The 25,587-nt window shown below is 37.0% G+C and overlaps 6 protein-coding genes across 10 annotated transcripts; all 6 read left to right on the top strand.

Moving 5' to 3' along the window:
• Nucleotides 1–482: 482 nt before the first annotated feature.
• On the top strand, nucleotides 483–4,156 carry LOC147535201 (PGR5-like protein 1A, chloroplastic). The gene is made up of 11 exons (XM_086646582.1): nucleotides 483–879; nucleotides 1,643–1,752; nucleotides 1,860–1,956; nucleotides 2,047–2,147; nucleotides 2,328–2,384; nucleotides 2,534–2,610; nucleotides 3,039–3,090; nucleotides 3,174–3,284; nucleotides 3,385–3,482; nucleotides 3,578–3,653; nucleotides 3,934–4,156. The coding sequence occupies exons 1-10, from the start codon at nucleotides 678–680 to the stop codon at nucleotides 3,645–3,647; spliced, it is 975 nt and encodes a 324-aa protein (XP_086502708.1). The 5' UTR covers nucleotides 483–677; the 3' UTR covers nucleotides 3,648–3,653; nucleotides 3,934–4,156.
• Nucleotides 4,157–5,327: 1,171 nt separating this feature from the next.
• LOC147535202 (expansin-A7-like) lies at nucleotides 5,328–6,622 on the top strand. Its single transcript, XM_086647739.1, has 3 exons — nucleotides 5,328–5,570; nucleotides 5,723–6,038; nucleotides 6,227–6,622. Exons 1-3 carry the CDS (start codon nucleotides 5,390–5,392, stop codon nucleotides 6,537–6,539), a joined length of 810 nt encoding a protein of 269 aa, XP_086503865.1. The 5' UTR covers nucleotides 5,328–5,389; the 3' UTR covers nucleotides 6,540–6,622.
• An 814-nt stretch (nucleotides 6,623–7,436) lies between these two features.
• Nucleotides 7,437–10,656, top strand: LOC147535203 (Peptidyl-tRNA hydrolase family protein). Of its 5 annotated transcripts, none has more exons than XM_086646586.1 (9): nucleotides 7,437–7,728; nucleotides 7,848–8,076; nucleotides 8,181–8,265; nucleotides 8,364–8,431; nucleotides 8,963–9,013; nucleotides 9,096–9,169; nucleotides 9,606–9,664; nucleotides 9,748–9,824; nucleotides 10,195–10,656. In XM_086646586.1, exons 2-9 carry the CDS (start codon nucleotides 7,918–7,920, stop codon nucleotides 10,324–10,326), a joined length of 705 nt encoding a protein of 234 aa, XP_086502712.1. In that variant the 5' UTR covers nucleotides 7,437–7,728; nucleotides 7,848–7,917; the 3' UTR covers nucleotides 10,327–10,656. The 5 variants fall into 5 exon arrangements, with proteins under 5 accessions (XP_086502712.1, XP_086502717.1, XP_086502714.1 ...); XM_086646591.1 differs by having other exon boundaries at nucleotides 7,478–7,728; nucleotides 7,943–8,076; XM_086646588.1 differs by having other exon boundaries at nucleotides 7,539–7,728; nucleotides 7,895–8,076.
• A 942-nt stretch (nucleotides 10,657–11,598) lies between these two features.
• On the top strand, nucleotides 11,599–12,873 carry LOC147535204 (expansin-A18-like). The gene is made up of 3 exons (XM_086648230.1): nucleotides 11,599–11,818; nucleotides 12,025–12,340; nucleotides 12,446–12,873. The coding sequence occupies exons 1-3, from the start codon at nucleotides 11,626–11,628 to the stop codon at nucleotides 12,756–12,758; spliced, it is 822 nt and encodes a 273-aa protein (XP_086504356.1). The 5' UTR covers nucleotides 11,599–11,625; the 3' UTR covers nucleotides 12,759–12,873.
• Nucleotides 12,874–14,197: 1,324 nt separating this feature from the next.
• LOC147535205 (uncharacterized) lies at nucleotides 14,198–15,610 on the top strand. Its single transcript, XM_086649049.1, has one exon. The coding sequence runs from the start codon at nucleotides 14,288–14,290 to the stop codon at nucleotides 15,227–15,229; it is 942 nt and encodes a 313-aa protein (XP_086505175.1). The 5' UTR covers nucleotides 14,198–14,287; the 3' UTR covers nucleotides 15,230–15,610.
• Nucleotides 15,611–19,332: 3,722 nt separating this feature from the next.
• On the top strand, nucleotides 19,333–25,120 carry LOC147535206 (B-type cell cycle switch protein ccs52A-like). Its single transcript, XM_086646577.1, has 10 exons — nucleotides 19,333–20,214; nucleotides 20,298–20,420; nucleotides 20,570–20,674; nucleotides 23,039–23,218; nucleotides 23,322–23,384; nucleotides 23,469–23,663; nucleotides 23,992–24,093; nucleotides 24,194–24,256; nucleotides 24,373–24,441; nucleotides 24,710–25,120. The coding sequence occupies exons 1-10, from the start codon at nucleotides 19,630–19,632 to the stop codon at nucleotides 24,761–24,763; spliced, it is 1,539 nt and encodes a 512-aa protein (XP_086502703.1). The 5' UTR covers nucleotides 19,333–19,629; the 3' UTR covers nucleotides 24,764–25,120.
• Nucleotides 25,121–25,587: the final 467 nt, after the last annotated feature.

The following is a 25,587-nucleotide window of genomic DNA, read 5'->3' on the forward strand; positions in this document are numbered from 1 at the left end:
CTATATATATATATTAGTAAAAGTTCGTTTGGGGGTTCAATTCGTTTTCTATTTATGGGTTTAGATCAGGTCGTTATTCATTTCAGTGGCTCTGATTGTTTGCAAGATAAAACGCGGTCGAGCAACATGAGAAACAAATATAAGGAACCTTTGATTCTTCTTTAACAAAAGGTGTCCTGGGTGAGATTGTGAGAACATTGTCTTTTACTAAACAATTTTTTTTAACTAGATCAGATATTCACATGTATTTGTGTATTATTTCGACCGTAATACGTAAACGAACAAGATTTATAAAGAGAAACTCTTATTCATTTTCTTTTTTCTCTAAATTATGCATGTCTACATAATCCAACTAAGACAAAGCATGTATGCTACAAGGGGTGAGAATGATTTTCTCACTAGATTATTAAGCCATCCACGTGTCATGGAGTGTGTATTGAATGACTTGGAATACTTAAAAAGATTATGCAAACAAGAATATTGTTTGGATTCAATAGAATTTAATTTCCCTCCACACATTTGCAATTACCTTATCTTTGAATTTCTCAACCCTTCCCTTCCTCTGTTTCTTTCTCTCTCACCTTTTCTTCCTAACATGTTTACACTAACTTTCTCTCACTGCCACTCAAAACCCACAACACTTTCTCTCACTACTCCTCTTCTCATTAACAAAAAAAATGGTTACCCAATTAGGGTTTACTCTCAATTCTCCTCGCCTTTCATTCTCTCCCCCTCGCCCCAAACTCTTCAACCCTCTCTCTGTTCCTCATTCTTCTTCTTCAAGACTCCACCTCAATTCATCCTTCAAATTTCATAAATTATGTCCACAACCAAGGCTTTTCGTGTTCACTGCTAGGGCTACTGATCAGCAGAACCAAGGTTATTAGCTTATCATCTCCCCTCAAATTCTTCAATTAGGATTTTATTAAAGTTACTAATTTCTTGGTTCATCTTGCCTAGTGTTGCTAAACTAGTTGGTTAATTGTGTTTATGCTATCTATGCCCAAGTATTATGTTCTTACCTTGTTTATTCTTATTAGACCTTATTTACATTGATTGTAAGTCCATATCCCATTCGACAGAGTGTTAATAATGACATGAGAATAGTCCCACATAGACAAATGATACTCCCATAGCCAAGTACATGATATCTAGCTTTCATTTTATCTTCTCCAACAATCACAATGTTTCCTCATGTGGCCAAAATCTACCCAAAAGAGAGAGAGAGACCAAGCCAAGAAGATCATCTTCACAAATATAGGCGACCCTCGACTCACGTCTATTTGGCCGTACTAGAGGTGTAAACTGGGTCACGCTGCCGGAGCCAGACCTGGGGTTTGGACCATGCCAGGCTGGACGGCTCACCTGCGTTAAAAAAGATATAAGATAAGTGGTAATTGGCATATGTAACAACAAATTTTGGTAGTGTTTGTATTTTCTCTCTTTCTCTACTTCGATCCTTTATAAGATTGGGTTGTTATTTTCTTCCGACATATATAAATTTCAAGTGTAAATATTGCTAAAACGCCAAGCATCACTCGAATGTGCTTATATTCGTCGAGCACATGTTACATGTTCTTTTAGGCTCATGGTCGCTTACTACATAAGTGATGTCGTTCTTCTGACTCTAATCTTATTTCAGACCAGGTTATGGAAGAAGGTGTTGACGGTAAAATCATTCAATATTGCAGCTTAGACAAGAAAAAGAAGACAGTAGGAGAGCTTGAGCAGGAGTTTCTTCTAGCACTACAAGTACTAAACCTAGACGAATAAGTCGACTTATATTTTCTTCGTGATGTTAAAAATACTTTTGAACTTCATGTAAATAACATAATGTGTTCGATCTGTTTATGCTTTAGGCATTCTATTATGAGGGGAAAGCAACCATGTCAAACGAAGAATTTGATAATCTCAAGGAAGAACTAATGTGGGAAGGAAGCAGTGTCGTCATGTTAAGTATGTGCAAAACAACAAATTTTGTTTTCAGTAAAATCGTTGACATTTAAGGTTATTCACATTGATGTTGTTAGCTTTGCCTTAATGCAGGTTCCAAAGAACAGAAGTTTCTAGAAGCTTCCATGGCTTATGTTAGTGGGAGCCCAATACTCACAGATAAGGAGTATGACGAGTTGAAGTTGGAATTAAAGGTTTGGACTATCACTATTTGTAATAAAATCACACGAGAAATAAGATTCATTTCGTGGGTGTTCTCTGTGACAAGCAAAATCTTGATCCCCGTTTTCTCAATCGCTTAATTACTACTTGAGATTCTAGACGACTGAAAGTCTTTATTTATTGTGTTTTCCTATGCATAATCATGTTATTAGAAGGAAGGAAGCGAAATCGTCGTGGAAGGTCCAAGATGCAGTCTCCGAAGTAGAAAGGTACTCATCTTTTATTAAGAATTTCTCTCAGAACGACAACCCAATAAAATGTTCTAAGCTCTTCTAGACTAGTTTCAGATGTTAAAAGTGTTTTATTCAAATCATTTGTGTCGAGATGATTTATTTACTTGACATTTTTTGAGTTATAGGTGTACAGTGACTTATCTGTCGACTATTTCAAGATGTTCCTACTCAACGTTCCAGCTGCTGTTATTGCACTTACTCTGTCAGTAACCTATCTTTATGTCTGCACTATATATATATATATATATATATATATATATATATATATAGAGAGAGAGAGAGAGAGAGAGAGAGAGAGAGACGACCCGCCCGATGGGAGCCGGCCACGTCGGCTTTCGGCCTGTGGCCGGCCTATTTTTTCGGGCCGTTTAGCATTGTTGTTTCTCTTGGCATGGGTCTGCCCTGAACCGCCCCTGACTTCCCTACTGACCTGTCTTAGCGGCAAACCCACCCTCGCCTAGGTGATAATATACAAACATTTTCCAAAAAATTGTTCTTAATAAGGGAAAAAAGTCTCACCCCCTAGGTATAGGAATTGTTCAATTTTTCAATTAAAATCTAACTATGGTGAAATCAAAAGATCTAAAGCATGTAAGTTCTTATTTTTTTTCGTTGTGTTGATATTAACAGGTTCTTTTTCTTGGACGATATAACCGGATTTGAGATCACTTATCTTTTGGAGGTTAGTTATATGGTATTTACATCTTAATATACCTCATTCGTACTTCTCGAGCTTAAATATGCTTGAATCACTTAAAAACGCAGCTTCCGGAGCCATTCAGTTTCATTTTCACGTGGTTTGCTGCACTTCCTCTCATATTTTGGGTAGCTCAAGCAATCACAAATGTCATAGTCAAAGATTTTCTTATTCTTAAGGTATGACTTTTAATCCCCTTCCTGCTACAATTTAAAAAAAAAGAATCGCGTGATTTGGTTCGAAATGGCAGACCTGGTAACATATTTTTTTATCATTTAGGGTCCCTGCCCAAACTGTGGAACAGAAAACGTTTCTTTCTTTGGGACTATACTATCAATTGCTAGTGGTGGTACTAGCAATACCGTCAAATGTTCGAAGTAAGTAATCACTACTTGGTGCATGTATATTAGGTTTTGGATCTAAATGGATGATTTTGTTCATGAAACATGGTTTTTTTTTTGTTCTTGCTCAGTTGTAGCACTCCGCTAGTGTTTGATCAAAGAACACGCTTGATTACATTGCCGGAAGGAGCTGAAGCTTAAACGAAGGTACTTTTCTTGTATAATTTATGAACCAGAGTTCTTCGAACCACAAATATCACTTATTCCTACACCAAGCTCTCACAGATAGGAAGCTTCTGATAAATATATTCGCAAAACAATCGACCATGAATATTTGTGAGAATGATCGAAACTAAAATGGGTTGTTCTAATCACTTTCTTTTGAGATTCGTGAAAGAGATCGAGCACCTACAAAAAGACTGCTTACTCTTCTTTTATCCTCGTAAATCGATTAACGCTAATAACTTTGCTCTTTACTATAATGCAGGATGAAATCTACTCGCCTGAAGCTCTACCGTTCTACTTCTGCAAACTCTATATTTTAAGTAACTTTGAGGTCAGCATCAACTTCCGACTGAATCGGAGAAAACGTAAAATCTGTAACTTTAGTTTGTTAATATGTATTGATACCATGATTAAGATCAAGAGATGAAGAAGAAATATGTATACTGTATATTTATTGCCGTTAATAGTAGACTCTCTTCTATGTAGAATTAGTTTCTGTCACACCTTTCTGAAAACGAAATTGCATCGTCGAAGATGTCTACATTAACATCCTTTATGCGCACGATGTATCATAAGGTTGTGCTCTGTAAAAATTGAAAAGAAGCCATAGTTTATGGTTTTGGGAACTCTTTTAGCTGCTAGTAGAGGAAATGTAAATCTGTTTTGGGAACTCTATTGGTCTTTCAAATACCTAGTTGCATTATCTTGTATTTGGGAAGTTAATCTTATAGTATTCTACTCAAAACCCGAAAAAATGGTAAAACTTTTTCCAATAATGACATATGAAAGTATGTGATTTGAGTGATGTCACAACATTCTTGGAGAGAAATGTCTTTACCTTTCTAAATTAGTTACCCACTTTTGAACAATTTGTCAATATTTTTGCCAAAAAAATGATAAGTAATTTGAACACCTATATATGTGGCATGAACAAGACTTCCAATATTCATTTTCCACCTAGTTTGAGCTTTGACTTCATTTATAGGTACAACCGTACACTTAGCTTGAGGGACATTGAAATTCAATAAATAATTACTACAAATAAATAATGGATATTAATCAATTGAATTTTAGAGTATTATTATTTAACAAGAACTCCAAAGAGGTCAATTTGACTTTAAATAGGTGAACTCAAGCCATAGTTGTACTCACGTCGATTCTCATAATATTATTATTCGGAGATGAATATCAAAAGTACACAAGGGACGGTAAACCCTGTCCACCCCAATCTAGCACAAGAGATGAATGAATAGTTTTCAATTATGAAAGTATTTTATTCCAAAAAAGTTGAAGGAACAACTAAAGTAGCTCTAGAAATGCAGTAAGACTTAATTTTTTGTTCTCATTGCACAAATTAAGTACAAGATCTAAAAAGGGTTGTTCGTGTCCGCAAGTACAATTAGGTTAAGAAGTACAGATTCAAATAAACGATAGTGATCAAAGTACAAAACATTGTAAAGAAGTTCCTCCAATACCCAAAAGAGATATAACTTCACTACTGACTCAGTCTCGAGCCAACATAATTAATCACCCATGTCGTCACTCTTATAGAATAATAATATCTTCGTTTCTTTCGCTACTTTTCATAAGGCTTCATGGCTCTCACTACTCCATTTATTTTTCTTCATATAGTTTAGTCAAACACTACAATTGCTTCTAGTTGGTGCACTACCATATAAAAGAGTGGTCCAGTATTCCTAGTTTACTTGACAAGTAAAATGGCTTCAAGTTTTTCTTCATTCCCTTTATGGAACTTCAACTTCTTATTCTTTGGCATGAGCTTAATGCTAATGATGATTATGGAGCATATGGTTACAGAAGCTGCCACTTTTCGGCCATCACCGTGGTATTTTGCTCATGCCACATTTTATGGCGATGAAACAGCCTCCGAAACAATGGGTGTGTATTGGGATATAAAGCCAATCCCCTTTTCCAAAAAAAAAAAGGAACATTTCTTTTCGTTTTTGCTGATAAGATAAGTTTCTAGTTTGTCATTTTAACTCACTTTGTTTGTATTCATACCCACTAATAAAAACTGTTTGGATCTCCAGGAGGAGCATGTGGATATGGAAACTTGTTTAATAGTGGTTATGGGACAGATACAGCAGCATTGAGCACAACATTGTTCAACAATGGCTATTCTTGTGGAGCTTGTTTTCAGATAAGGTGTGTTAACTCTAAGTGGTGCTATAATAGCTATACCTCCACCACCGTTACTGCTACAAATCTTTGCCCACCTAACTGGTACAAGCCAACCAACAATGGAGGATGGTGCAACCCACCTAGAACCCATTTCGATATGTCCAAACCTGCGTTCATGAAAATCGCTCAATGGAGAGCTGGTATTGTGCCCGTTCAATATCGCAGGTACATATATATACTCCTGTTAAGTTTATCATTATCAAACTCAAAATCCACTGACAATGAGTAGGAAGTTCATAGATATTATATTCTTAATCACAAGACTTGTTTTTTGCCCTTGCATTCACAGTATATATACTTGTGAAATCTTTTAGTTTTGCCACACTTACGTCACTAAATATCGATTATTGCAGAGTTCCATGTGTGAAGAGAGGTGGACTTCGATTTGCATTCCAAGGGAATGGGTATTGGTTACTAGTTTACGTAATGAACGTGGGAGGAGGCGGTGACATATTAAGTATGTCAGTGAAAGGAAGCAAAACTAACTGGATCAACATGAGCCATAACTGGGGAGCATCGTACCAGGCATTTGCAACACTGAGAGGGCAATCTCTTTCCTTTAAGATTACATCTTATACTACTAGAGAAACTATCATAGCTTGGAATGTAGCGCCTTCGAATTGGAATGTTGGGTTAACGTACTCAACTTATGTGAATTTCCATTAACTCTAATGTTGTATTGAGTTGGTTAATACATAACCATCTTACCTAATTTTTCTTAAAGTAATGAATCAATAAATAATTTACTATAGTTAGGAACACAACTAGGATTAGCTATGTTGGTTTGCAACAGTTTTTAAGGGTGAAAACAAAAGTGTGGCTTAGAATTACCACATTGTGCAGATGGTGGAATTGTGTCATACAAACTTTGCATCAACTTTGCAACTGTTGCAAAATAATCATTACACGATGTAGAGTGTCGCCTCAATTTTTTGCCGTAATGCCAAACCGTTATTAATTTTATCTCCAATCACAGAAAAATGTTTGCCTAGGGCTTTGACGCATCCACCTTTGGTTGGTTTCTAGACATATAAACTTAGACTCAATCAGGCTTGATTCTGGTTGAATTAGAAGAGAATTTAATCCTGGTCCCCAAAAACTTATATGTTTAATTTTACCCCCTAATTATCTTCTCCATCTTCAGTTCTTCATCTTCACCACCACCCACGATCATCACCGCCACCATTCTCGCCCTGCTCATACTCTTTGTCCCCTTCTGCTCAGACTCTCATTCTCTCTCTAATTCTCCCGAAAACAAAACTCTCTTTGACTATTTCGGCGAAGAGAATAATCCTCTTCATCGAAAATAATCCTCTTCATCGAAACCTCTTTCGTCTGTGAAGGTAGACCAGTCTCGCTTCAGAGACGGAGAAGTTATTATTTCAAGCAAACTCTCATAGAGGGTTTGTGGGGAAACCATCGAACAAGGAAGCTCGTGAAAGGCCTTCCCATAAGATGATCGACCGGCCACAAAACATCTCGTGGTACCATCACGTGGCCTTCAAATCCTACAGGTCTCATGTATCTATTATAGGGACTGTTGTCAACACTTGGTTGCCAAGTGTTGATAGTATAAACTCCAAAACTTTGGAGGTCCCAAGTTCGATATCTAGAAGTGGTGGAATCCATATTATTGTATTTGAGTTATTAAAGTTATTAAACTTCGTTTTCACTTGTCTTCCCCAACCCCAACCATAGAGCCCAACCATAGAGAGAGAGAGAGAGTCAAAGGAGTGAAACGGCTGAACCACTGAAGCATCTTATTCTTCACTTCATTTCTCTTCCACTTAAACCCTAGAGAGAGAAAGGGCGAAACGGCTGAAGCCTCTTCCACTTGGTCCGACGAACCAAGAGAGTAAGTAACAGCTGATATTTCACTGTTTTATATAGATTTCTTCATTTTGTTCTTAGTTGAGTCCGATTACAGTCTGAAATTTCTTGAATAAAATGAAATAACAAAGGTGATTTTTGAAGGTGGTGAAAGATGGGTGGATAAAATCTCATTCTTAAATGGGTGTTAGGTTAAGAAAAAGTTGGGTAAAGCATGATTATTGGTAAATACCTAGCAGGAGGAGGAACTAGAATAAGTGCTTCAAGGCGTTTCTTCTCCACTTCTTCTTCTTCTTCTTCTTTTGAAAAGAAGCCATGGTTGTTTGTGGGTTTGGGCAATCCTGGTCAGAAATACCAAGGCACAAGACACAATGTGAACTTCCTATACCTTATCCTTCATTCATCATTTCTGCTCATTCCTTTTCATCTTTGAAACCCCTTACTTACCTCTATATCTGTATTTTTTTGTTGAAGCAGGTTGGGTTTGAGATGATTGATTCATTTGCACAATCCCATGGAATTTCTATGGATACAGTTCATTGTAAAGCTCTCTTCGGCCAAGGTCGGTTTGATTTCCCCTACTAATTTTGGATCAATTTGAGGTTTCATGTGTAGTTTCATAAACATAAAAAATGATCGAAATTGCCTTTTCTCATCCAGGTTTAATCAGTGATGTTCCAGTTTTTCTTGCGAAACCCCAGACATACATGAATTTGAGTGGTGAATCGGTGAGGACCCTTTCTCTTTTTCTTTATCACTTCACAATTATCATTTGGGGATGAGATTTTTTAAGGCTTTAAGTTTGCTTAAAAATGTTGTGCCTAGTGTAAGAACAAAAACTTGCAAAAAGCTTGAGTTCCCAATGTAATTTCAATATGAACATGATTATAATGCATCAGTTATGAAATTTGACACGAAAAGCTTAGTTTTGCGTTGGGCCCCCAAATCTCACCAGGAACAGATTTTTTCATAATTTGAACGTTGCATTTTTCATTACTATATGAGTTTAAATGATTATTTTGTGAGTTCAGATATTGTCTGCGTGTCTATAGATGAAGTATTTTTGGCGTATAGACATAAGTGGTTTTCGTTAAGTTAGGCATTGATCACATTTATCAGTTAAACTTATCAAGTCGGGCGGATGAATAAAAATATTGTGGCAGGATCAATTTTTTTGAATTTTATGACTTTGGAAGCTTATTTTGTGAATTCCGTACAAGGTCGAGGCATTATATATTAATTTCTTGTGTTGGTTGCAGGCTGGACCCCTTGCAGCATATTATAAGCTACCACTCAATCGTGTGCTTGTGGTACTTCCCTTCCTTCCAGGTTCATTGCTCTAGATATTTGAGTACATCAAACTAATTTGATACTCGTGGTCTGTAATTTTAGTTTTTTGATGACATGAACTTGCCTTGTGGTGTGCTTCGTTTGCATGATAAAGGAGGGCATGGAAGCCATAACGGGTACAAACAATTATCTCACTTTTTTTTTGGTCTCTCTCTCACGCTCTCTCTTTGAACTCCTAAGTGGAGTGAGGATCTTTATTGCGACAATGAAATAACTGCGACGATGATCCAGTTGGGTTATCAGTGTTGCTATTAAAATCGGCGCCTAGTCAGGCGTAAGCACTATTACAGTGCTAGACACCACCAGAGCAATCGGTTTAATGAAGGAGGTGTTAATTGGCGACTAAAGAGCCGACTGCTTGAGTTGGGCAACTAGTCCCTGATTCTTTCAGTAAACGCTCAAAATGGTGTCAAACTATTCAGATTTTTTTTCAGTTAAACGCTTTTTAAACTGGAAATCTGGACAAAGCTAGATACATCTTGTCTTAATGCTTTATTCTGGTTCCTGGTTCTTTGTTGGACAAGTACTCTAACGGCCCTTATTATTGAGCAGTGTGAAGAGTGTGATTCACCATTTTCGAGGGAACAGAGAGTTTGGTCGATTAAGAATTGGTAAGCTAGAAGCTATCTGCTGTTATTGATTAATTTCTTAGCAGCACAAAGAATTATTGTGGTCAACATATTCTCTGTTGCAGGTATAGGAAGGCCTCCAGGTCAAATGGATCCAAAAGCATACATGCTTCAGAAGTTCAATGCAACCGCGCGTGGACGAGTAAGTTTTGATTACTGAACATATGCCCATTTACATCTCACGCAATTGACCCGATTACGAATAAAAGTTTTGGCCTTTGATATCTACAGTCTATATATGTTTTTCGATCCAAATGAACATATTCTAGCTTAACGAAGAACAGTTAACGACCTAATATACAGATCAGAAATGCATTAAACAGATGTTGTTTAGAGTGTTCAGATATACTTGTACTTGGATCATGACTGACAATTTATGTTCTATTTTTAAACTAATTTCGTTGCTCGAATGGAGTGTTTCTTTTTATTGTCTAAAGATCTTTCGCTCGCCTATTTAATGTAGACCCTCATTTCTTTCTTGTAACACTAATGAATATTATTTCTTGGACAAGATTGATGCGGCTTTGCAAGAGGGTGTTGGAGTGTTGAATCTCCTAGTATCAAAAGGCTTAACAGAAAGCGCCAGATGCTTCAACACAGAGCAGAAGTACAAGCATTTAAGACTCCAGACAATGCAGCCTTGAAATTTTCCCAGTTGATGAGCCTCCTCAAGTTTTGTAACCTAGCGCCACTTGGAGTGTCTTCTACAGGTGGATTATCAGCTTTTGTGTGTTCACTCACCGTTACCCTTTTCCAGAAACATCTCCACGGAATGTTTGTCTGCTTCGAGCCCAACATTTACTCGGACGCATACCAGATTTATGGCAGTCAGGGTTTTTAATGTACTTCCATATAACTAGCTCATGAAAGAAAGTAGCTCAAAAAGCAATATTGGAAATCATTGTTATGTGTAAGCTTCAGTTTGTTATTGTGGGTGTGATTTTGAGTGCAATTCCATGTTTTTTTTCATTTCACTTGTGATGCACGACTCATCTAAATGGGTACACAAATTTGTCGATAAATTTGCTTACCTAAGCCTCATTTGTTTTCATAGGCGCCCACTCGTGATGCTTGATTCGTCGAGGAGAGAAAGCATAAGCGTTGTCTTTGATGTTAGACAAACCCTGTAAATACCACATTTTTTCTAATCCAACTTCCTTGTGAGATTTGTACCACAACTATGTCACTAACATCTCCCCAGATTTAATATCCACCTTTGATCAAGAAACCCCTTGGAGAATATCCAAGGAGATCACTGAGCTGTGCGCAGTTACGTTCAATGCACCCATAACTATCAGATATTGTCGCAGTGACGTTCAATTCATACGTGTGGTCACTGGATATATCATGTATATTGTCTTTTTACCATGAAAAATTTGCAATTATCTAATTTGAAATCAATTGACAATGAACAAAGATGTAGGCTTCCACGGGCCAATTCTAACTAGTAAGAAAAGTAGATGTATGGAAGAGTACTTGGTTAGTGGGGCCTTTGAAGCCTATATACAATTTGGGTTAGTGGGGCCCATGTCTTCTCATAAGACTTTTCAAAATCTAGAATTAGTAAACTAAAACAAAAAGGAATTCTTTGGACATAACAATGGAGATTCAACTTGGCCATTGATTAAATACATAGTTCTATATGATGTAAAAGACTGTCATGTTTATACTACCACAACAAAAGTCTTAACATTATATTTTTTTAAGTCAAATTAATATGTATATATATATATATATGTGAATATTGTATATTAAGACATCAAGGATGGTGGACCCTAGTTGCATATGACCAAACCTTCTCATTCTCTTGCTAATTTGTTGACTAAAAACAAAGACATGTCGTCGTGGGAGTCACTAAATTTTTGTCAAACAATTCTATATTATTTAGGCATCTCTATATATATATAGCCACATTTTTAAGTTATAATTATCATCAAGTTTATATGTATACCCAAAACTCAAGAAGCATGTCTTCTTTGTTCCAGTCATGGAACCTCAGTTTCTTCTTCATTCTCACATGTGTATCGATGATGATCATGGTTGTTGAAGCCGGTTATGTGGCTCCATTCAAAGCCACTTCATGGTCATATGCCGATGCTACCTTCTATGGTGACGAATCTGCCTCTGCAACTATGGGTACGTATGTTTATTTTCATTTTCACTATATTTACATAACTATAATGACCATATATATGGCCGTTCCCAAATAATTGGAAAAAATGTGAAGCGGTAATACAAAAAAAAACAAATGTTGTTTCTGTTATTACGACGTTTTAGAAAAGTATATGTATATTTGTGATTGATAAAGCAATGGTTGCTATTATCTTTTGTGATTTTTGCAGGAGGAGCATGTGGTTATGGAAACTTGTTTAATAGTGGTTATGGGACAGATACAGCAGCATTGAGCACAACAATATTCAACAATGGTTATTCTTGTGGAACTTGTTACCAAATCAAATGTGTTAATTCAAAATGGTGCTATCCAGGCTCACCTATCACAACCATTACTTCAACCAACATTTGCCCACCCAATTGGTCTCAGGCTGGTAACAATGGAGGATGGTGCAACCCTCCTAGGATCCATTTCGACATGTCCAAGCCCGCCTTCATGAAAATTGCTCAATGGAAAGCGGGTATTGTTCCCGTAATGTACCGCAGGTAATTTTTTTCCTTTATACTTCTATTTGATCGACTATCAAAAGAGAGATTAATTAACTTAAATCAATTTTAGTGTACTAAATTCATTCACATTTTTTATTACAGGGTTCCATGTATGAAGAAAGGCGGACTACGATTTTCATTCCAAGGGAATGGGTATTGGTTACTAGTTTACATAATGAACGTTGGAGGAGGCGGTGACATATCGAGTATATCAGTGAAAGGAAGCAAAACTAACTGGATTAACATGAGCCACAATTGGGGAGCATCGTACCAAGCATTCGCAACATTAGGAGGGCAATCTCTTTCTTTCAAGATCACTTCTTACACTACTCGTGAAACTATCGTAGCATATAATGTAGCTCCTTCGAACTGGAATACCGGTTTAACTTACTCTTCTTATGTAAATTTTCATTGATTGACGACCAACATCTTCAAAAAGAGAAACTGTTAATGTTTCATTTTTCCTATTTTCTTTACACAAGTTAATTTTGCAAAGAATTCTGATAATATAAAATTAAATGTTTGAATAACATGGAGTATTTTTATGAAGAAAAAAAAAAATTTGTCAAACACAATTTTGACTTTGTATATGTTCTTTAAATAAAGTGGTGGTGGTGGAGTCGCACTCTTTAAATTCCAAAGCTATTGATCATATCATGGATTGTTGGGGGATTATTTTATTGGTAAGGGCCAAAGGAAACTTAAGATTGAACCTTAAGCTCTCCTTAAAAATACCCATTATGTTATTGTTATAGTGGAGGAAGATTATGTTTCCAATCATCACACATGCCAATTAAGATATTCTTCCCTTACCTAGAAATGAATATATTTTTCACCATTTAGGTGGGGATGGGGATTCCAAATTTCTATCACCTACAACTTAAACTTGAAGTCCAGATAATAATATTTTCTTAGTTTCGCATAGTTAGGGATTATGTTGTTTATCTATCAGTTGAATCTTTCGTTCTCGACCATTAGTCGAGTGCTTCAAAATCCTTGAAGATGTAATGCTCTTACCATCTCTTAAAAGAAACATTCTAAACTTAAATGATGGATGTGATCTCAAGTTAGAGACTTTCTGAACAAACTTGCATAGTGTTTTTTAAAACAATTCACCATCTTCAGAGAATTTAGATCCGAGTAGGGAGCTGACGGAATATCAATAACTCCAAGAACTTGGATCATCAGAATATATACATAAAAAAAACCCAAGGAATATATATTCATATGTATAGGATACTCAATATTGTCCCCAAGACTCCAAGCATGATTAGACTAGATAGTCACATAAAGGGCCCCAAGTTGGTGCACGCTAGCAAGATATAGACTTATTCATTGTTTCTTTTCTTTTATTTTCCTTTAAAGTTAGATGTCATCATTTCCTTGTCCTTGTGCTCCAAATTAATCATCTCTTTACCCACCCTGGATTACCCCATTAGAACAAACGACTTCTCATTTTGAAATAGATCAAATTTGAGGTTGATAGGATCAAGGGTGCAAATCTTACTACTCTAGTTGTTATTAGAACATCTATTGGCCCTTATTGATCAAGCAGAGTTTTGACATTGGTGAATAAGAAAGTGACCCAAGATGTTGCACCAAAGTAGCCAAGTGACCTTTATGGAGGAGGAGCCTAGGGCTAGGAGGTATATCTAAGTTGTACATGAATAATGTACCATAAAGAGTAAAGAGGGTTCCAAACCCAACAACTACCTTCCAAAATTCAACTTGTTCTCTCCAAATTCACCCACATATAATTAGAAAGAAAATACATTAACTTCCTTTCTCTCCTTTTTCTTTCATTCTAGCTAGAATACATTTTTTAAATATTAAGTTCTTAAATGTAGTAAAAAATTTTCCTAATCTTCACATAATCACATCTCTCTCTCTCTCTCTCTCTCTTTCTCAAAGGAGCAAATCAAAGCTGGACCAAACTCCTACAGGATGATCATAAGGCCTCCCCTCTCTCTCATTCTTACTATGAATGTTGTTTTCTTTCTTGTTTTTCAATCCAAAAAGTTGGTCGATGCCCACAGCATAATAGATGATACTCTTCTTCTCGATCGTACCCTCGGTGATTACGCTCTACGTTCTTACACAAATCTTCCCAAGACGGGTTTCGTTTACTCGCTGAGTTTACCGACTAATTTGTCTGGTGTTCGAGCGGATATGGTAAGATTAAGGTGTGGAAGTCTAAGGAGGTATGGTACAAATGTTAAAGAGTTTCATCTCGGTACAGGAATTAGTGTTCAACCTTGCTTGGAAAGAGTAGTACTAGTTAGACAAAATTTAGGTCTAAACTTGTCAAAAGTTTACTATGAGAATTACAATGTTTCTGGTTATCAACTTGTTTCTCCTGTTCTTGGGCTTCTTGCTTATGATCCAACAAATTTGAATACTACAAACTTAGCCCATGAGGTAGAGATATTCGCGGAGAAAAAGCCCATTATAATCGATTTTTCAAATGTTACAAGAACTCTCATGACAAGAGTAGGTACTAAACTTTTGTGTGCTAGTTTTGGTGATGATGGGAAGGTTAATATATATGATCAAATATCGTCGGGTATTTGTTTATCGGTAAGAAACGGGCACTTCGGATTGGTAATAGAGAAAAGCCCGTTAACAACATCGAAGGAAGGTGAATTGAGTGAATGGAAAATCATACTTGGAAGTTCAGTAGGAGGTGTATTGGGTGTTTTTCTGTTAGGGTTGTTGTTTATTGCAATGTTTGTTAAGGTGAAGAAAAGGTCTCAAATGGTTGAAATGGAAAGAAAAGCCTATGAAGAAGAAGCTTTGCAAATTGCAATGGTTGGACATGTAAAAATGCCAAAGGCACCTCCAACTAGAACTCAACCTAGTCTTGAACATGAATATTCTCCTCCTTAAAGTTGATCATCTTTTAAGGTCTTGCAAAAATTCTTGAAAAACTATTTAATGAGCTTGAGTTCTTATGATGTTAAATTGGAGTCGAGGTAATGGGCGTGGATCTCACGTGATACAGATAGAGACGTATGAGCTTTCCTCGGACAAAAATCTACAACATATTAACTCAAGGTCCAACTTTGATGTTTGAGGCTGCTAGGGGAGCTCATTAAATCAATATGGCAAAAATTCTTTACTTTTGTTTCTTGTTTTTCTTCTTGAAGGTCTTCCATGAAGAGATGAAATCATGAACATGACTTGTTTAATAATGAAGGGAAAGTACATGTAACTTTTAAGTATGAATGTACCAAGGTACTTCTAAATTTAAACAAGGAAAGTTATGTATGAATGAACTTCTAAATTTTATTCCAATTTGCATAGTGTATGGTAATTTCTTAACCTAGTGCACATTGTGAATTCATTTCTAGAGACTGGTATGATAGTCTGTCATCAACTATCAAATCAACTAAAGGAAGGCTAAGTTTTTCTTTTCTTTTTTGTTAATGAGTGAAGGGATGCGCCTTTAACACTTATAGGAACACCTTAGAACTTCCCAACTTAATTTTAGCCATACCACAAAGTGTGGATAAAGTGTCCAATATTGAGCTGGGCCAAATTTAAGAAAAAAATTATAGGCGCCCTCATGAATTGTTGTGGACGCCCTCAGAAAATTTCGTAGTCTCCCCTTCCATTTTATTTTGCTGTTTGGATTAAAGCTAAACAAGTACAAATTTGTATTGTTGCCGGGAGCTTGGATAATCCCATCTAAAGTGTATGGATATGAGTCGAGCCTGAGCAAATTAACTAAAATTAATTTTCAATCATTGCATCAAATCAAATAAAAAGGTGAACATTCTGGTTTAATTCAAATCAGATAGGATAGCTATAACAATTGTAATTTGTAATAGTCCCACATTGCTCACAAGAGTGTCTAGAGACTGGGCTATATGTGTAAGCTCAAGCTTAGTAAGTACCGAGGCCTTTTGGGTAGGCTTGTGGTGCCTTCGCCAAGGACAAAACTCCGTACCTATGTGAGGTGGTTAAAGCGGGGACAATATCGGCAACTTCTAAGGCTTGGGGCGTTACAAAGTGGTATCAGAGCCGAGGACGGCTCTTCGCTGAGGGTGGGGGATTGTAATAGTCCCACATTGCTCACAAGAGTGTCCAGAGACTGGGCTATATGTGTAAGCTCAAGCTTAGTAAGTACCGAGGCCTCTTGGGAAGGTCTGTGGTGCCTTCGCCAAGACAAAACCTCACACCACGCTGTGTGGTGGCTAAGTGAGGACAAAATCGTGTATGTGGGGGGTCCACGATGTCGCTGCGTGCTCTGATAGGTCGGGCGAATCGCGTGTCTTCGCCCAATACCGAGGCCTTTTGGGTAGGCTTGTGGTGCCTTCGCCAAGGACAAAACCCCGTACCTGTGTGAGGTGGTTAAAGCGGGGACAATATCGGCAACTGCTAAAGCTTGGGGTGTTACAAAGTGGTATCAGAGCCGAGGACGGCTCTTCGCTGAGGGTGGGGGATTGTAATAGTCCCACATTGCTCACAAGAGTGTCCAGAGACTGGGCTATATGTGTAAGCTCAAGCTTAGTAAGTACCGAGGCCTTTTGGGTAGGCTTGTGGTGCCTTCGCCAAGGACAAAACCCCGTACCTATGTGAGGTGGTTAAAGCGGGGACAATATCGGCAACTGCTAAGGCTTGGGGCGTTACAAAGTGGTATCAGAGCCGAGGACGGCTCTTCGCTGAGGGTGGGGGATTGTAATAGTCCCACATTGCTCACAAGAGAGTCCAGAGACTGGGCTATATGTGTAAGCTCAAGCTTAGTAAGTACCGAGACCTTTTGGGTAGGCTTGTGGTGCCTTCGCCAAGGACAAAACCCCGTGCCTATGTGAGGTGGTTAAAGCGGGGACAATATCGGCAACTGCTAAGGCTTGAGGCGTTACATAATTCAAGTCAAGTTTCATAATATTGTGATTGAATGAACAAATATAAATTCAAGAATTATTGGGGTAGTGACACAAATGGTCGGGAATCTTAAGAAAATTATCTTTAGGTCTACCTGTTTTTTTTTGTTTAATTTCCTAATATCAATCATATAATAATCTTTCTTTTTCTACTACTATAGTTTCTAGATCACATACCATATAATATATTATGTTCCAAAATTTCAACAAAAAAAAATATAATTATATGTTCCGAAAATATATAGCATATTTTGGGTAATAGGCTAGACTAAGAAAACTAGCCAAGGGTGACACTATGGATTTACCAATCTACGTTGTCTGTGACTAAAATGGAATCAGTTTTTGTGATAGTCTCACATCGCTCACGAGAGTGTTCGGAGCCTGAGTTATAAATGTACACTCAAGCTTAATAAGTGGTGAGATTTTTTCTGGGAGGGGGCTTCACAAGAAAGCGGGGACAATATCGTTAACTGCGAGACTTAGGATGTCACAAGTGGTATCAGAGTCGAAGACGTCAATTCATTGAAGAGTGAGGGAATTGTGTTAGTCCTACATCGCTCACGAGAGTGTCCGGAGGCCAGGCTATAGGTAAACGCTCAAGCCTAGTAAGTGGTGAAACCTTTTGAGGAGACTCGTAGAACCTTTGTTAAGAATATAACCCCTTGCCCGTGTAAGGTGCGAAATATGAAAACAGTATCGTTAACTGCTAACGCTTGGGGCGTCACATTTTTTTTATTGGTTACCTTATTTACAGAGCCGAGTCATCTTGAGCTCTAGTACCATCTACCACTCAAAGCCTTTGATTCCTTCACACCATCCCAGCTTAATAGACACATGATTTTGTTCTTACAATTAGATTTCACTAACCTATCCAAAGGTGCATTTGGTATAGGAGTCAAGGTTAAGCTGATCCTAATGTAGCTTGAGGCTATCTTAATTGTTGGGTTATCACATACATATCCTGTAATATACAATTTTAATAATGATTTGAATGTGATATATTCATATATATTATCTTTTATATTTTATTAAAGAAACGATATTAACGTGATGTATGCTTCGAAGTTTAAACAGATCAAAAGGTATTCAATCTCTTATGTTTTAGTTGGTTCTCTTATATCTCAATCGCAGGTAATACTACACAATGAATTCTGAATCGTATCAAATTTTAATCGTTACGGGGCTAGATCCAAAAGATATATTTTGCATTTTCAAAAATATCATGAGTAATCAGGAAGAATGGGTTTACATGCCCCAGCATAAGAAGATGTAAGAAAAAAGAAAAAGAGAATTGGATTCTCAAAGTTCTTGTTATGGACCAGAACAAGACATTATAGACCGGAAAAACCGAGAAAATCTAGTTCCAATTTGTTTCAAATTCGGAACTAGCTAGAAAATGACACCTTTGCCTTTGGATGGTTAAAACTTTGGGAGATGTTTTGGGACATTTAGTTTTGGTTGGGGAGCATGTAAACTTTGGGTTAATCTAAGTTGAGTAAAGTAACTGAAGGACAATTTGATCTCGAAGTCAAAAATCATCATGTTTGATTTTTTTTACTTTAACCTTCGTATTCATCGCCACTTTCGACCACCAGCACAACCACTACCACCACTATCAGTTTCTCTCTTTCTATCTCTCGTTCTCTACAATACCCTTTCTCTCTCTCTCTCTCACTTTGTACTCCTCTCTCCTCTTTGTCCTCTCTCTCTTCACAGTTGAGAAAAATTTTTCTCGAGAAAAAAAAATTTCCTTCACGTGAATGGAGAGAAAGAGAGAGTTTGAGAGAGAAAAGGGCAGAACAACAGAGAGAGAATGTCGGTAGTTGTCGGAAATGGTAGTTGTGACTAGAATTGGTGGTTGTAGTGGGAAGTATTGGTTGTAGCTCGAAGTGGCAGTAGTGGTGGTAGAGGTGAATATTAGAAAACAAAAATACAACCAAGTTGATTTTGAGAAAGTGTAATTTAAACTAGTTATTTTGAGGCACATAAGATTGACCCAAAGTTAACATGCCCCCTTCCAAATGTAGATGCCCTCAAGTATCCATCAAGAGCTTTCCCACGGAATCAATAGCTCGAAGAAAAATTACCATATATGAGAAAAATAATTTCTCCCGGGAAAAAAATCTTTCCCGTAAAAAAAACTTAAGAGTAGTTTTTAACAGTATTTCTAAATCCCTCCCAACTAGAGAGAGAGATAGAGAGAGAGATAGAGAGAGAGAGACGAGTCTCCTAGAGATAGAGCTTCACTTTCTCTCTCTACTTTACTTCCCCTCTCTGTCTTCACACGAATCAACCTCTAGGGTTCCAATTTTGTTCCCAAAAAAATTCCCATTTTCCAATTGCTTGATCAAATCAAAGGGTTCTTCTTCTTAGATCAAATCGATCTTTGAAGATCTAACAATGGGTGATCCTTCAACTCCTCCAATTGAAAATAGGTCTTCCATTAGAAGACACAACATATCTTCTTCTTCTTCTCAATTGAATCTTCCACCTGACATGTCTAGATCTTCTCTCTCTCTAGAAACCCCATCTTCATCATCTTATTCTTCTTCTCATGTAGATCAATTGGTAGGTGCAGGTTACCATCCTTCACCTTCAAAAACAATTTATAGTGATCGATTTATTCCAAGTAGATCTGGTTCTAATTTTGCCCTATTTGATATTTCTACTCCTCCATCTAATTCTTCATCTGATGGTCGTGAAGATGGTGGTAATTCTGGTGCTTATTCAACCCTATTAAGAACTGTTCTTTTCGGTAATGACTCTTCTGGAGTTGTTTCACCATTAACACCTGAGAAACATTCTTCATTAGATGGAAGTAGTACTTCTTTTAGTCCACCAAGTAGAAATATTTTTAGGTATAAAACTGAAACTAGGCGTTCTATGTATTCTCTCTCTCCTTTTGGTTTTGATGATACAACAATGCCTGGTGTAGCTCCAAGTCCAACTAAAGCACCTAGAAAAGTACCTAGATCGCCTTACAAGGTAATCTTTTTCGTTCAATTTTAGGGTTTCTTTTGCTTAATATTTAACAGGTTTTGATTTTTAAATGTGGGTTGTTTTTTTAGGTATTGGATGCTCCTGCACTACAAGATGATTTTTATCTAAATCTTGTTGATTGGTCTGCAAATAATGTGTTGGCTGTGGGGTTGGGTAATTGTGTTTATCTATGGAATGCTTGTAGTAGTAAGGTAAGCTATTGGAAAATTTTCGATTTCGGTTTATACTGCTGTGTTTATAGTTGATTATCAAACCTTTTGCGATGTTGTTCTCCTCCATGAATTCTTGTTTTGGCATTAGATCTTAGTTCTAAATCCTGGCATCATTTTGTTATATGAAGGTGACTAAGTTATGTGACTTAGGAATGGATGATAGTGTCTGCTCGGTTGGATGGGCACACCGTGGGACACATCTAGCTGTTGGAACTAATAATGGTAAAGTACAGGTAAGATTTTGTTTTTTTGTTTATAAATTGTGTTTCATGTTTAGACTGTTAGTAAGTGGATCTAGTGTTTTGTTAACTTAGTTAAGAAACCAAGAAGATGTTTAGCATAAAACTAATGTTTGAGTAATCACGGTACAGTTGCTCAAAATGATATAGGAAAACTGGATCTATGTTGAGGTGTATATGATTAGTAACATCAACTACTTTCAGCTCAATATGATGTGTCTGTGGCTTATTCGATCAAAACATGATTTTGTTATTACCCATACAAGATATAGCTGCAGGTTACCCTTAAGAAGCATAGCGCTCTTGCCAGCTGAGATACTCTCACTATATGTCAGCTGTAATGGGTTCCCAACTATACAAAAAATCAGACGATTTGCAGCCCACAAGTGACCCCTGGACCAATTATAGAGATTTCTATTGGTGAAATATATGATTGACTTAGCACCCACTTTCTTCTCTTTGGAAGTAGCTGAGTTTCTGGACTTCTGAATACCCCAACATATTGTTTGTGGAATCATGTTCTAAAAGTTTTTCCTACTTACCGGCACCTTGATTTTTCTCCTTGGAGAAGATCTTCTATTCTTTTGGGGATACACCACATTGCTTGCATCGAGTTTAGGATGTACAACCAAACCTCAACAGCACAACTACAATGAAGTAGGAGTTGATTAATCAATTCACCATCACATTAACGAGTCTACCATGAGGTACCCTCCAGTAGTATTAGTAAGGCTGCTAGCATGTTAGTTCCCAATCATTAAAATGTCGACTGAAAGTAACATTTTAAGTACTTGACCTGTTGACCTTCGAATAACAATCAAACACCTAGAGTTTCTTGGATTCATTTATGGAGTATAGAGTTGGTAATTCTAAATAGAGAGAGGCCTTGTCAAAGCCTAAACTTGTGTCCAGAAAAGAGCATTCTTTCCAAAAAGGCCAAACTTGTGCCCAAAAGACATTCTTCCAACAAAGCCCAAATTTGTGTCTAAATAAAGGTGCAGCTTAACTTGTTTTTGTGTCTCTCTCTGGATATGTTTAGTAATGTTGAAGAGTATATTGCTCTAAGGCCTATGATTGGATTGGCCTCTATAAACTCGAGGCAGATACAAGTTAAGAAAAGTTATTTAACGCTTGAGAAGATATGGTGCATCCATCTTGGGCTCCAGTGAATCTTCGTTCCGCTAGTACTTAGTTGGGTCATGCAAGATTTCCAGAATTTATTTTTGTAAAACAATGCAAACAAGGGAAGATTATGCTAGTGGAGGATGTTCTTTTTTTTTTGAAAATTTGAATTAATATATTAAACGAAGAAACAAAGAAACTGTACAACGATTGGGGAGGACATGAATCTCTCATGATATCCACGCCTCCCAATTGCTCACTACATCAACATACGAAGAGTGTTTAGATTTAGACAAACTTTCAGCCCAACTAAAAATTGTTTCTTTTACATCATCAACATCAAGACTAGAGTTTGCATTTGATTCCTTGAAAATCTTGTTATTCCGATCCGTCCATAGGTTCCAAACAATCACCGCCGGCACTAGAAAGTTCTAAGACAGGTGGCTAGAAAGTTCTAAGACATGGAACGAGTATGAAATTTGAGTGTTGACTTATGCACAGCTTGGGGTTTAAATAATGCAACTCCAATATAGAAAGACTCATTTTCAACTTAATTGTTTACAAGCTAAACCTAAAACAATGTCATAGTGGTTACGAAAGGTCAGAAGATCTCCGTGGTGAACATTTGTACAATCATACATTTTAGATAAATGTTATCAGTGTCAATTTCTGATTATTTTGAAGATATTCATAAACTACTCAAGCTTCTACGAACACACTGAATAAGAACAGAACTTGCAGAAATACTCAAATTGGCAGTAGGTTCACTGTGTTCATTTGGGATACACACTTGAGTAACAGTAGGTTCCCTGTGTTCAGAAAATACTCAAGCTTCTACGAACATACTGAATAAGAACAGAACTTGCAGAAATACTCAAATTAGCACCTATACATGAGAGTCATAGTAGGTTCCCTGTGTTCAGAAAATAATTACTACCTACTGGAATCATATTATTAGGCGAGTAGGTTATGGGTTTTCAATAATGTAGTTTCCACGGGCTTATTTTCCTTGAGCAGTTTTCTGGCTTTCGTTGAAGACATTTCAAGGAGTCAGAAATTTTGCTCTGGCCCAATATCTGTTATGCTCTCATAAATACTCTTTTATGTTTTAACGTTTATCTCTGGTGTACTTCATAGTGCGTTATTTAAAATGAAGCACTTAATTAGCAGCAACTGAACCAACGACATCCGTCAAAATGCTCATTTTCTCTACTATTTACTTTGAACCATCTGTAGATTTGGGATGCATCTCGCTGTAGGAAGGTAAGGACTATGGACGGCCACAGGTTACGTGTTGGGGCTCTTGCGTGGAGTTCGTCTATTTTGTCCTCAGGAAGTAGAGACAAGTCTATCCTTCTCCGTGATATTCGTGCCCAGGAAGATTTTGTTAGTAAGCTTGCTGGCCACAAGTCGGAGGTTAGAGCAAATTCAATTTCGATTGGCCTGTTTAAATTTGTTTTGGATTTAGCTTTTCAACCTTCAAATTCAGTTTAAGTAAGCTCAAAAACTGCTGATTTAGGTTTGCGGACTGAAGTGGTCTTATGATAGCCGTGAGCTAGCATCTGGTGGAAACGATAACAGGGTGAGCGGATTTGATTTTCCCCTGTTCGAACAGTCTTAGTTGACACTTGTCGGTATTGATTTTCTTTCGATATAATATATGCAGCTTTTTGTTTGGAATCAACATTCAACACAACCAGTATTGAAATACTGTGAGCACACTGCAGCTGTAAAAGCAATTGCATGGTCTCCTCATTTACACGGGCTTCTTGCTTCGGGTGGTGGAACAGCAGATCGATGCATTCGTTTTTGGAATACAACCACTAATTCACACCTTAGCTGCATGGATACTGGAAGTCAGGTTATAATCTTGACCCACTTTGCTAATCTTAATTCCTGATTGACTAATCATTGAAATTTCATATGAAGGAAATACATGTAGGAAACAGAGGTTACATGAAAAATGCTCAATTTACTTTCTTCATTGTTATATACTTTATATATCAACAACACATTCAGAAATCCTTATACTTCTGATTTTCTATCTATTTTACGATTTCTTTCAAACTTGACATATAACTACCATATCATATCATATGTTTTACTCAAACGATTTTGTTTAGCAACTCTCTCGTAATATGAGCAGTAGCAATATAATGCTAATCATCACTTTGTATACTTTGAAACAGGTCTGCAACCTTGTGTGGTCTAAAAACGTTAATGAACTTGTCAGCACCCACGGATACTCCCAAAACCAGATAATAGTCTGGAGATATCCTACCATGTCAAAGGTCCGTTAGTTTTCGTTATATAATGTAACATGTCTATCAAATGACTAAATTTTCGAGTTAACCACTTCATGTTTACGATTTTTTCCTTGTTAATGTTTAGTTGGCGACCCTCACTGGACATACATACAGAGTTCTTTATCTTGCCATCTCACCCGATGGGCAGGTAATGATGACAATCTTTTTCCTTCTCTCTACTTTCTGAGCTACAACTTGGTTGGAATTTCCTTCCTTTTTTTGTGCAAACATTCTTTCTTACATTAGACGATTTCCTTTTTTCAGACAATTGTAACAGGAGCAGGTGATGAAACACTTCGATTTTGGAATGTGTTTCCTTCTCCAAAATCTCAGGTAAACATGGATAATTTAGTTGCTTTGTTATAGTTTTGCTTAAAGGAGGTTCCCTAATTAGCCGGGTCAACCTATCAATACGTAGCCAGCCCTATACACACTAGCCATGTCAATAATAAGTCTGGGTTCTTCCCTATTCCTAATCGTTGCAAAATTGCAGTTTCTCTTCAAACTTGACTCATTTCAATTATCTGCTTTATGCCATTCTTTTATGTCAAGTTAAAGATGAATCTGGACTCAAATGTTGTTATTGAAATGCAAATTCCAGAATTCCGATAGCGATATTGGAGCATCATCTCTCGGCAGAACTCAAATTCGGTGACCTCCATTGACAGTAGAAACCGTAGTGGTAGGCAGCACGAACGCTCCACGTAACGAGGAGAAGAGTTCTGTTTCTTCACAGATAACATGAAACATGAAGCTAAACGATATACTGAGAGGCAAGAATCTTGTATTTGTCCTCTCAAAATCCTTGTGTTTTTGTCCAGTGGATTATTTATATAGCGGGAGATTTGTAAATCTCCCTTGTGTGATTCCGGAATCACTCTTCACACGTCTAGCAACAAACAAGACTTTACCACTCTTTTGTAACAAACATTCTTCTGCATATGTAAATAAATTATCATTCATTGACATCTTCTATCTTTTTACATGAGCAATTGATGAAAGTATTCAAATCTACTTTTTGTTTCATTAATGAACATCTCTTTCCTGTGATTTATATACAGTTTTTTTTAATTGATTGTGGACTATTAATTTTTTAGTGAATTACTCTCCCATTTGGGTACTTGGATTGTTGACCTAAAATATGTGCAGTACTTTAGAAACTAAACCCTAAAATAGTCAGCTCTGTTTGGTGTTTTCTGCAAAGTAAGATTGGAAATCTGATCATTCTTCTTTTAAAGCAAACAAAATCTCTGTTAAATCCCCAAAAGTTCAACAAAATGTGGGTGGGGTTTGTACAAATTGGCAAGGTTGGTACATGCCAATTACAATGTGTAGCTAAATTTCACTATTTGGACATGGGTTTGCAAATTCTTCTTTTAGGGAATTCGTCTTCATTCACTAAACAAAAAAGAAAATAAAAAGCACCATATTCTTTTATAAGGATTTTACGATTCTTTACTCGGAAGGCCTAGAACCTTT

Source organism: Eschscholzia californica, unplaced genomic scaffold (genome assembly GCF_041429995.1).
Source record: "Eschscholzia californica isolate CP2 unplaced genomic scaffold, dmEscCali1.0.p SCAF_6, whole genome shotgun sequence".
In the NCBI taxonomy this organism is placed as follows: domain Eukaryota; kingdom Viridiplantae; phylum Streptophyta; class Magnoliopsida; order Ranunculales; family Papaveraceae; genus Eschscholzia; species Eschscholzia californica.